The sequence below is a fragment of the Tachypleus tridentatus genome, chromosome 13 (genome assembly GCF_004210375.1).
Source record: "Tachypleus tridentatus isolate NWPU-2018 chromosome 13, ASM421037v1, whole genome shotgun sequence".
Classification (NCBI taxonomy): domain Eukaryota; kingdom Metazoa; phylum Arthropoda; class Merostomata; order Xiphosura; family Limulidae; genus Tachypleus; species Tachypleus tridentatus.
In genome coordinates, this window is record NC_134837.1 from 93,783,726 (window position 1) to 93,796,764 (window position 13,039).

The 13,039-nt window shown below is 33.8% G+C and overlaps 1 protein-coding gene across 2 annotated transcripts in view; it reads right to left on the minus strand.

The window, feature by feature from the left end:
• Window positions 1-13,039, minus strand: part of LOC143239179 (uncharacterized) — a 51,530-nt gene that overhangs the window by 25,769 nt on the left and 12,722 nt on the right. For both annotated transcript variants that reach the window (XM_076480044.1, XM_076480043.1), the window contains exon 2: window positions 1,823-2,028. In XM_076480044.1, the coding sequence (XP_076336159.1) occupies window positions 1,823-2,028 (206 nt within the window). The remainder of the gene's footprint in view (window positions 1-1,822; window positions 2,029-13,039) is intronic.

A 13,039-nucleotide genomic window follows, 5' to 3' on the forward strand; every position in this document is an offset into this window, starting at 1 on the left:
TTACTTCGATGAACGCATTTTTACGTAATAAATTACAAAAATTTTGTTTCGATTTTCACATAATTTTAAATGATTTTGGTTAATGTGTTTCATCAACGGTTAGGTGTGAATGGTGGTGCTTTACAGCACAATATTTGAACCAGGCAATTTATGGTTTGTAGTTAAGAACGTCTTTCATCTATTATATTCATTGGAAGTAATTAATCCCAAGTCGTTTTATTTCGAGTTGATATGCGTCAAGGACCTGCTGTAAATCACTAGCTTAAAAACATCACAAGGTCACTGTAAACGACCTGAAAGACCTCTTTATGGACGATTAAATTTGATATCTTAGAATATTTCAATTGTAGTTTCTTTCTTCTTTAGCCTAACAAGCGAGTGCATTAGTTTTGAAACAAACGTAATATGTACAATCCATGAACGTAATGATTAATTGCGAACAATATGAACTCATATAACTGGAAATGAATTCCTTAGTCAAACTTATTATTTAATAAATCATACAATATTATAAAGTAATTCTGTTCTTATGACCTTATGGGATCTTTTTATATTTTTCTTTCATTAATGTGACACTAAAGTCATAGTGCATACAGAAATAAGGGTTCTGTCACGCACATAAAATGCGGGTTGAAGGCAAGAGTGATAACACATCATGATTCTTAGTGTGCATTCATATAAAGTAAACGGCATCATAAAACCTTACTACAAAAGATTTAATGAGTGGGTCCTACCACAATGACTAACTTTACTACAAAATGCAGCAAAATGAACGTTACAACAACACTGAACATTAAATTAAAATCAAATGATAAAATTATATAAAACTGGAACTTCCTTCACACTCTAAATACGTTGTAAGTTGTACTGACATCCACTTTTAGTGTATTGAATAGTTAAGAATATATCATTAAATGATAAAAACCCTATAACACGGGCGCTTTCGAAAGGTGGGCCTATCTTCAAGAGCGAAAGCCTGACATGGCCAGGTGCTTAAGGTACTCGACTCGTGATATGAGGGTCGCGGGTTCGAATCTCCGTCACACCAAACATGCTCGCTCTTTCAGCCGTGGGGGCGTTGTAAGTAACTGTCAATCCCACTATTCTTTGGTGAAAGAGTAGCCCCAGAGTTGGTGGTGAGTGGTGATAACTATCTGCCTTCCCTATAGTCTTACACTGCTAAATTAGGGACGGCTAGCGCAGGTAGTTCTCGTGCAGCTTTGCGCGGAATTCAAAACAAACCGAACCAATTCTTCAGGAGCAATTTGCCCCTGGAGAAGAAAGGTCCACTTTTTGAACTCGCCTAGGTTATAGGGTTTTTGTCATTTTGTATTAAGACTTATGGAACTTACGTGTTTTTCTGAAGAATGAGAATAGATCGTTTGTTCTTGTAAAAACTTGTAGGTTCAGTCTCTCAGCTCACAAACAGAATAAATCATATAACAAAAGGTTTTAACGTTGAATGTTACTAACACGGTTTGATGTAAATAAAACTATAATGAAAAAATATTGCAGACATACGTTCATTATCATCACCTGACACGCCTCATTTGCTTATTCACGCTTTTAAATAAAAATATTATAAGACTGTAACAGTGCTGCATTGATTAAAAGAGACTTCTTTTAATTGCTTTGGTTCATTGTAATTATGAAATAAGGTTTATTTCTCTTTTAACACTCTTATCGTTCAAGAAAATACTATTATGAGTCAATTAACGGTCGTAGATTACAAAACACTGAGGGTTGAAATAGCTGTTCTAATTTATATGGCAACATGTCACTGTGTTTAAAGGAATACAAAAGTGCCAAGTTAAGCACTTACATCAATATGAACTCCTTGTAGGTCGTATTTCTGACCAGGTGGGTGGTCACTTGGGAGAAATCGGTAGAATTCTACATGATCTTTGTACCATTTAACTGAATACAGTTCGTCCCCTTCTAAGTCATAACCACAGTACAACCACACGGGGGCGCCACGTGCAACACCAGCAGGAACATTCAACTCCACAAGTTTTAAACTGGAAACAGCTAGAAATAGGAAAACATATAAGAAATAAAAAAGTGTGCACAGAAATATTGTTTTACATAGTCTAAACAATAATTTTTTATAGAAACAATCTGAGTTAGGCTTATTTTTAACTTGGCAATAACGCTACTTTGTAAAATATTTTCCCAAATGTGTGTATGTGTAAATATATATTATACATAACGAGGAAAATAACAAAGCTAACTTTGTTATTCTACGATCAAAGTTAAAAGGTACTAATTTGGTAGTGTATAGACAATAACGTTTGTTTTTTTATGAATTTTGCGCAAAGCTACACGAGAGCTATCTGCTCTAGCAGTTTCTAATTTATCAGAGAAAGACCAGAAGGAGGGCAGCTCGTCATCACCACCCACCAAATCGTCAGCTACTATTTTACCAACGATTAGGGGATTGATCGTCACATTAATACCCCCTCCCCGAGCTAAACAAGCGAGCGTGTTTAGTGAGACGGGGATTCGAACCTACTATCCGATTACTGGGAGTCGAGAGCTCTAACCACTTGGCCAGACAATAAAGTACTAGCATTTCAAGGCAGCTAGTATGGATATTAAAATTTTGAAAAATAAATTATTCAACAACGTTTCGACCTGAAGGTGACCTAAGAACCTCGAAACGTTGTTCTCTGCTTTATTTTAATAAGTTTTAATATCCATATCAGCCGTCTTGAGATACATTTTTATCTCAAGTGGGTTTCTCGCCATTACAAAGAACTGACATTTGTTTTACAAAGTGCAACCTCAGTGACATTTATCTCGTAATGTTCCAACTGAAAGCTGCAATAACTAACGAAGTTGAAACGTCTATTACAAGAACAGAGACTATCTGACAGAATAAGAGAATGGAGAGAAGTTAATGGAGGTTCTATCTTTTTATCAAACAACAACTGGAACAAACACCAGACAAACTTGATAACAACATTCTTATTTGTTGTTAGGAAGTTATAGCAATTCGGAGTCAAAGTTTATCCAAACAAATAGGAAAATTATACATTAAATCTTGAATTAATTCATACATGTGTATATATATTTGTGTGTATGTGTTTTAATATAACATTTATGATAACTCTGTTTCTTCATTATATGCAACATTAAAATTTATGTCGCTAAAACAATTAATAAAGAACGTTGTTATTGCTCTATTGGTTGAGTTTTTCGAATTTGTTATATTAACTCTCATTCACCCAGAAAGAAAAAAAAAGGTATAAATATACTTTGAGTCATTCTACCTAGTGAATCTCGTGCATTAACTATATATATTTTTTCTTTATTAATCTTTATTATTTCTTGGATAAATGATCTCGCTGGAAATGCAAAACGTTCGTCAAAATAGACATTATTTAAACTTATATCTGGAGTGTGGCTTTACTACATTTAACTTGAGAATATAAATCGTTGCACTGTAAATAAAAGTAACGAGTTGTTGTGCTATGAATATCATGCAAGATTAAAAATTATTGGTAGACTAAAGAAATTATAGAAATTCAGAAAAAAGAAAGGGGTACGTACTGCAAGTAATTTTAAGGTAGGAAAATTGTGGAAAGAAGGAAAATATTAACATCGATATACAAAAAAAAGAGACACTTGAGAAAGAATACACGTAACATGGTCTAAAGAGACGTACAGAAGTTGAAAAGTCAGTAGACAACTTGGAGCATAAAAAAAGACAGTAGTGAGAACAGAAGAAAAAAAAACATTAAAAAACGAAAGGATTTAAAAACAGAAGTAAAGTTGACGTATCAGCAAAAAAAACACAAAAACAGTACAGTAAACTTTGTAATGAAAAGATAAAATCTCTGAACAAAAAGAGAGAAATAAGATAACACAATGTAACACAAATTTTGGTTGTTTTTAATTTCTCGTAAAACAACACGAGAAATACCTGCGCTAGCCTTCCCTAATTTAACAGTGTAAGACTAGAGGGAAGGCAGCTAGTCATCACCACCCACCGCCAGCTCTTGGGCTACTCTTTTAGCAAACAATAGTGGGATTGACCATCACATTATAACGCCTCCAAGGAAAAGTATATGTGGTACGACCGGGATTCAAACCCGCGACCATCCGATTACGAGTCGAACGCCTTAACACATGTTAAGTGTCAATCCCACTTTGTGCGAAATTCCAAAACAAACAAACAAAACAAATAATTTTAAAGTAAAATAACTTAAAATACACCAAGCAATGATATAAGGAACTGAAGTTGATATTATATCAAACAAAGATTTACTGCATAAGGGTAAAAAATACAGGGATTGTAAAGACAGATATAAATAAAAGAGAAGCATAGCTAGGAGGACCGAAAAAGGTAAAAGTACAGAAATAGAAGATAAAGTGGGTATAAAAAATAAAATTATCAGGACGTATGTGAGAATGGTGATAATAAGAAATGTAAAACACTAAAGAGATCTGAGAAATGGATGAAAATAAAATCAGGTAGCCACCAAAATTAGAGCAGAATTTATATGAAATAAAATATATATGTCAATATCTCAGACCGTGGGAAAATAACGGGCTGAATGTATATTAAAAATACAAAGTAAAAAGTTGAACTATGAAAACAAGAAATGACAAGATGATGATCAAGAAAGATATTCCCCCGTACCACAGTGTTAGAGACCGGGTTTCGATACCCGTGGTGAGCTGAGCGTAGATGGCCCCTTGTATAGTTTTGTGCTTAACTACAAATAAACAAACAACCAAGAAAGACCATGAAGAAAAGAGTGGTGGATAGATTTTCGGATATAGGAATGTATAACAATCCTGAGAGAATTACCAAATGTATAATGAATGTGTGTTTTCTTACAGCAAAATCATGCTATACTATCTGCAGTTGTCACCGAGAGGAAATGAATCCTTAAGGTAGTAATGTAATCTTGATAACTTACCGTTATTTCAGCGGAGTACATTTGTAGGAAGAAAGATAAAACAGTGATATGGAAATAAGGCACAGAAACGAAGAATATAAACTGGAATGGCAGTGAGTGGAAATTGTGATATAAAAGGAGTAAACTGTTGTTCGTAATTAAGCACAAAGCTACACAATGTGCTATGTGTGCTCTGCCCACCACGGGTATAGAACCCCGGATTGTAGTGTTGTAAATACTCAGACATGCTGCTGTGCTACTGAGGGGTGAAAGGAGTAAAGATACAAACATGTAAAAATGCTCGAAATAAAAAAAAACAATGTATATACATATATATATATTCATATATTTTTTAAAAAAACGTACGAGGAGCGACAGAAACGATTCGTTTGAAATAAATAATAATGTTAAACACAGATGTTTGATAAGTAGATAAAGAAGAAAAAAGTCAGGAAATATACTTTTGTAAAACAGAGTTTAGATGAAACAAAGTTTAAAAAAATCCTCCAGGGCTAAGCAAACTAATTGCATTCTTGTGTACTTAAGTGGAATAACGTTGATAATGACAACGCCACCTGACACCTACTGATGCATGGATATTAGGACAAACCTTACACGTACTTTTATGAACAGATTTTAATGGCAGTTTTCTTGCCTCCAGCAAACACGTTCGAGAAGTCAGACCTGTTCGATTTCTCCAATTGATTTCTACTGTCGTTGGTAATTTGAAATAAAATTTAAAAAATTGAAATAGTCAAAGAACTGCAAAATATTCAGCAGCATTTTGGTAACTCCAGTTTCTCTAGATAAGAAATCTTTGGTTTACAAGATGAGTTTTATAAAACAACAGAAGAGAAAACGTCAAGTAAAATATCGAGGTTTGAAGAATGACAAATGGTTATAGTTCTAACAATACTGCTTTTCTGAGAAACGGATTATGGTTCCCTTTAGATACTTATTCCTGTTTTTGTATTAATACTTTCATGGTGTGAAGTAACTTATTCCTGCTTTTGTATTAATACTTTCATGGTGTGAAGTAACTTATTCCTGTTTTTGTATTAATACTTTCATGGTGTGAAGTAATTAGTCCAGATTCTATAGAACCTAGTCTAAAATTATTAATGTATCATAGCTTTATATATTAATGTTGGTATGGTATTCATAAGAAAGGAGAGGAACACCGTCATTAAAATGAATTTTTAAATTAGCACAATATTTCTTCAACTTAATTTAAATGCTAGATATTCAAAACAAAAATACTTAATTTACATATCTCACCCCTGACGGCTCAGCGGGATGTCAGAGGGCTTATTGTTTGTTTGTTTGTTTTTTGAATTTCGCACAAAGCTACTCGAGGGCTATCTGTGCTAGCCGTCCGTAATTTAGCAGTGTAAGACTAGAGGGAAGGCAGCTAGTCATCACCACCCACCGCCAACTCTTGGGCTACTCTTTTATTAACGAATAGTGGGATTGACCGTAACATTATAACGCCTCCACGGCTGAAAGTGCGAGCATGTTTGGCGCGACGGGGATGCGAACCCGCGACCCTCAGATGATGAGTCGCACGCCTTAACGCGCTTGGTCATGACGGGCCGCAGAGGGCTTATAATACTAAAAATTAGTTTTTAATATCTGCGGTGGGCACAGCACAGATAGCTCATTGTATAGCTTTGTGCGTAACAGCGAACAACGATGTCTTATTTATAGTTTTAAATAATATATTCATGATGTGTGGAGAAAATTTAAGAAATGATATTTTTTATCAGTTACTACAAGTTACTGTAAATCATAAATTTAATATATAAACTGTTGGTTAATAACGTACCCGTGAGTTAAATCATAGATTCAATATATGAACTGTTGGTTCATAACGTACGTGGGCTGGCAACCAGACTTAATGTCCAAATTATGGGTGCATAACTTTTCCTTGTTAGCAATCGTAGTTTTAACAATTATGTTAAAAATGTGCCAGAGAAAGTCAAACATTCAATGCGCCTGAGAAGGAAATGTATGAAATAAAGGTACGATTCAATTTTCAGACGCGCGCAAAATATATATAATATTTAAAATAGTATTACATTAATAACATAGTCATAAATTTTGCTTCTCAGCAGAACAAATAAGAAGTTTACAGTTTCGGATTGGAAGACCTCATGTTCGGTTATGAACTGACTGAAATTATTTGAAGGCCATATAGTACCTATTTCGGCTGCTTACTCGTATGAAGTATATATTGTTGTGCCTTACTTTACTTCAGGCAACTGCACAGATTTTGTGTTTAAAATTAGGGTAACAATTCTAATTAGCAAAGTTATTTACCTTGTACAGCTTCTAACTTGAAATCTTGTAGTATTTAATGGCGTCAAATATTTATTTCAATTCTATTAGTTACGGACGTTGTCTACGCAGATAAGTCAAACGTAACATTTTACTTCTTATACCAAGTGTAATTATTTTATGGTTTGACCTACTTAGCTTTTCTATTTTTAAAATTATCGCTGTTTCCGTTTTTTTCTTTGCCTAGCATAATGAAAAAAGTTGATATTAAAGTACTTGTTACCACACAGTTACTTCATAAAAATGCAGAACCTACACCTTCCAACATAGACCAAACCGAGTTCATCCATGAAACGGTGTTCATTGGTCGTAAGCCGTTTTAAGCTGCACATCAGGTAATCACATGATGAAATATTCATTTAGTTCCTAACGTTATTGGTATTCGGACCAGCCCAAAGTATATATATATATATATGATCTAATCGGAATGAATATATAACTTCTAGCGTTTTTACCGTAAATCGAGCTGGCTATAACTCATGCAGTAAGTGGCTCTAAGTTCACGGATGACCACTAAACGGTAGCCACGGAAGAGTTATAACTCAGAACAGGAAATTGGAGTTCTAGTGCTTCGTGAACGACAAAAGGAAGTATTTCTTTTAGGTTTACTAATCTCATGTTATACGTCCATTTCATCATCATTTTTAGTTGGATTTAGGGTGGTTGTCACTGGTAATGATGTATCGATGTTTTGTAGTAAACATTTTGTTTCGTATTTGTTTCTGCATTTTTTGCTACAAAAATTATGCTCTAATCATTTGAGTAGGGCAAACTAGAAGAATTTTTCTAATAAACTAAAAGTAAACTACAAAGAAATGAACAATTTCATGCATGTAGAGCAAATTTATCTTATAATAATAAAAAGGCCCGGCATGGCCAGGTGGTTAATGCACTCAACTCGTAATCTGAAGGTCGCAGGTTCGAATCCACGTCATACCAAACATGCTCACTTTTTCAGCCGTGGGGGCGTTATCATATGACAATCAATCCTACTATTCGTTGGTAAAAGAGTAGCCCAAGAGCTGGCGGTGGGTGATGATGACTAGCTGCCTTCCCTCTAGTCTTATACAGTTAAATTAGGGACGGCTAGCGCAAATAGCCCTCGTGTAGCTTTGCGCGAAATTCAGAAAACAAACAATAATGAAAATGTGCATTTTTTTTCTTGGTTTTTGTTAAAAACATGCTAAAAGCATGTAAAATGATTATGTGATAAGGTTTCTTCACTAGCTAAGGTATGATATGGCTTGGTGGTTAGGACACGTGGCTCGCAATCTGCGGGTGGCGTGTTCGAATCCCTTCAACAAGCATGCTCGTCCTTTCAGTTGTGAGAGCGTTATACTGTGACGCTCAGTATCATTTTAAGTTAGTAAAGATAGGCCTAGAGGGGCAATGGATGGTTTTGACTAACTGCCTTTCCTTTAATCTGTCACTTCCAAATTAATAATCCCATGAACAGCCTTGAGAGAAATTGAACAAACTTACTAGCTAACTGATATACCGGTAAATGTTCAGAAACAAGTAATAATTGATATCTGTTTCATTCAGAAGCTATCTAAGTTGAAACCAAAATACAATTGCAACAAAAATGATGGAAAATGCAATATAGAATTTAACTACTTTTTGTGCAAAATAATGAAATAAATAAACCACAGTTTTACAGGAAAAAGGGTGATTTAATAACAACCCTGTTAATATCCTGAATACATAAAAAAACTGAGCAAAATACTTAAACATAGCTAACACCTATTTGCAATTTAAGTAATCATTCGCGTAGGCACACCATAATTTATCAGGGATATATTGAAATGGTTTTGAAACTTACAGGTAACTGATACTAAAGAAAGTGAAACTTTTTAAGGAAATATTATTCAGTTTTTTTCTTATACACGTAAACTCAGCCGTATTCTGTTTTTGTGTGTGTTTTCTTAACGGTAGCAGCGGAACGTCTAAAAATCAGAGGTTTTGATATATACTGAAAACATGTGCTAGCTTTACGGAGCATTTATACTTTGGTAACTAAAAACAAATTGTGGTTTTAAAGGTAAAAGAAGCAAAGATGTTGGCCCTACATTTCAGTCCTGACGACAGAGATCAAATGTATCCACATCTGTCGTGTTCGATTCATTCGTCAAAAAAAAATTATCAAGATTTTCCACTCGACTGAGTGGTTAGAGAACCAAAACTGTGAATCTCATGATCATTTGTTGTTGTTTTTTTATTGATATCTTTTCTCAGTTGGGTGTGACCTAGCAGTTATCGTGCCCAGAGGATGACTCTTGCGTTCATAGTTTGCTCATCAGGATAGCTCCTTGGCTAAGTATAATATAATAGCGTATCACACCTGCGAAAGTGAGGGTTCGCGTCCTATTAATGAAAGAATTTAAGCTGTATTTTGAGATCGTTAATGTATCATATTTGACCAGAATTTTAAGAAAAAATAGTAATTGGTGAACTTTACAATTTTTTCTGACTAAACAAATGTATTTTTTTAAAAGATGGCCAGCGACTTCAGCTCAACGTAAATATGGCGATAGTTTCTCCTGATGATGACATGTTAACTTGTCAAAACAAATAGAGACATACTTTTATCTATTTGTACTGTTTTAACCCTTTTAAAACTATTTTATTATTTTTACATATTTTCTCAAGTTTGAATACTTTAATTAAATTTTCTCCATCTTTGAAAGTCGTTATTAAACCATTTGGTGAATCTCGTTGTCTTGAACAAATAATTTTTATGCCGGAATATAAAAGAAATCCATTGCTAATTTTTTAACAATATAAAAACCATAAATTGCAGAGTTTCGTAAATGAAAGATGGTAATTGTTTAAAAATTATTTCTTAAATATATTTTTTTCAATTTCAGTTGTCCCCCAGTTTCACAGCGGTATGTCTTTGAAATTATAACGCTAGAAACCGGGTTTCAATACCCGTGGTAGGCAGAACACAGATAGCCCATTGTGTAATTATTTTCAGTTACAAATAATGTCAGTCGGTCAGCTTTTGAATTCGTTTGAAAATAAGAGGCTTTGAAATATAAATTACAACTGCCTGCCCACGGTGGGCAGCGGTAAGTTTAGAAACTCACAACATTAAAGCCGGGATTCGAATCCTCACAGTAAACAGAACACTTAGCACAATGTAGCTTTATTCTGAAGGGAACAAACACACAGTCGTTTTTAGTAATCGATGTTTCGTTCTATCTGAATATATTCCTAAACATGAGTTCAATACAAGTCATTTGTAAATAATCAAAGGCAGATAGCTCATTGTATATCTTCGTGCTTCACAACAAACAAGTATACTTTATTTACTGTTTTAGCAATGTATCTATGATGTATAGAAAAATAACTAAATGTATCTATGATGTATAGAAAAATAACTAAATGTATCTATGATGTATAGAAAAATAACTAAATGTATCTATGATATATAGAAAAATAACTAAATGTATCTATGATATATAGAAAAATAACTAAATGAATGATTTTTGTTAATTACTAAAGGCACTTGATCAGAAAGCGTCCATATTACTTTAACACTTACTTTATGTGATAACCTGTGAGTATATAATATACCCGTGCTAACAGTCATAGATTTAACGTATAAAGTGGAAATCACAGATGTAACATTTAAACTATGGGCGAGAACAGATAACAATATTAATAATTTAAATAATACAAAATGTCCGTCTACTTTAATGCAAAACTGCACAATCTGTTCTCCGCAGAAAATACAGAACCACAAATTTCAGCGTTGTAAGCCTTGAAGTTGAGTGCTGACTAAACATGAAAGGTACTGTAGGTCACTGTTGTAATTACTTCAATCAGGCTAGAAGATGGCAAAAGCATAAGTACAAAAGTTTCTCTTGAAACCACATTTGAATGAAAACGTTTAATAAAACTTGTATATACAATGTATTTGTAACATTATATAAATTATATAATTTATCAGGTGAAAATGCCTCGAAGCTATAGAATGCTTCCGTATGTTCATATTAGCTAGGCATTATAACTGTTCATTCATAGAAACATATAGGCACTATCCGTTTTAATAACCTTTTATGCCAACATAAGCATTGAGTTTTAAAGTTTTCCTAACAGTTCGAACTCGGGAAGACTGAGAAAACCAAGTTTACTTGAAGCAACGCAAATTACTGCGTAACAGCGTTCACATGACTAATGATCAAAATTTTAGTTTTGTAGCAAAACTATACTGGTCTGTGTAGTGTATCCACCGTAAAGAATCGAACCCCAGATTTTGTAAACTCACGGTGTTCTAGTGGGGGGCCTTATATTAGTTACTAGTAGCCATCTTATGTTTAAAAAAAGAAAATGTATTTGGTCTTATGAAATATTATTTTTAAAAATATCAGAACGTTAAGCCTATTTACTGGAATCTAGGATTAACCATTTGTTGATATATGTAAAATTCGTAGTAGATTCTTTATTACAGAATAAACTTTTGAAATATTTTTAGTGTTAACTTTATTTTTGTATAAATTATTTTTTTAAACAAGTTGCTAACCGCTGTATTTTGTAACTGTGACAATAAATAAACGCCATTTTTAAACTGAAAAATGGAGCTTCAAAAATTAGTCTTGCAATTCTACTGTTTTAACCATCAGGACTAATGAACTTTAGTTCAATAAAGGCACGGCCTGACCCGGCATGGCCACATGGTTAAGGCACTCGACTCATAACCTGAGGGTCGTGGGTTCAAATCTCTGTCACGCCAAACATGCTCGCCCTTTCAGCCGTAGGGGCGTTATAGTATTACGACCAATCGCATAATTCGTTGGTAAAAGACTAGCCCAAGTGTTGGCAGTGGGTAGTAATGACTAGCTGCCTTCCCTCTAGTCTTACATTGCTAAATTAGGAACGGCTAACACAGATATTCCTGTGTAGCTTTGCACAAAATTCAAAACAAATCAGTCAATAACGGCTACTGCTCAAAATGTTGAGCTGTTCTTTCAGTAGTGGACTTTTGTAAACAAACCATAATGACGAACAGTACCATGTAAAGCATTAAATAAATGCGAAATATTGGATTAAATAAATATTTCCCCTCATGAACCATGCTTCTCGAGTCGTGTAAAATTAAATGTCAAATCTGTACATAATTCTTACTTCATACTTGAAAAGTAAAATAACTTGTTAGCCATTTTTCTAAGCTTGTTGTATTAAGATATTTCGTTTAAGCACTAATTTTCAATTTTCAAATAATTTATAACCCATGTTTGATCCAGTTTCAACGTGTATTTGAATTCCTATATTTTATTTTCCATTGTAACGAGTTCACATTCTGGATTTCTTAATAACTTTTTCATAAGCTGATATTTCACTTTTCATATTTGAATAACAATTTATCCCTGGTTTGATCTTTCTAATTCTTTCACTAACGCTTTCAATGAAACCAAGTTCATACAGGAGGCTGTGTCATTCTTGCTGTAATACCTCGTCTTGTTGTTTCTCCACTTCTCAGTGATATTATAGTTTTATTCATCGATATATGGACTAATAATTGCTTTGACAAACTAATAACTTGAATGTGACGCCCACGATGACACATTCAGTTACACTGCAGATTTCTGCCGTTGCTTTACACAATAATAGTAGCAGGCTTATTACTAACCGAAATGAAAAAGTAATCTTTTTCCAGACATAAGTTTAATTATAGAAGACAACGACCAAATAGTACAAGTGTCGTTTCTATTAATGTAAATAAAATAACAACCAGTAGTTCTTTAATAGCTGACTTTTCGATATTACATTTTCTTCACGAGCTACCGATA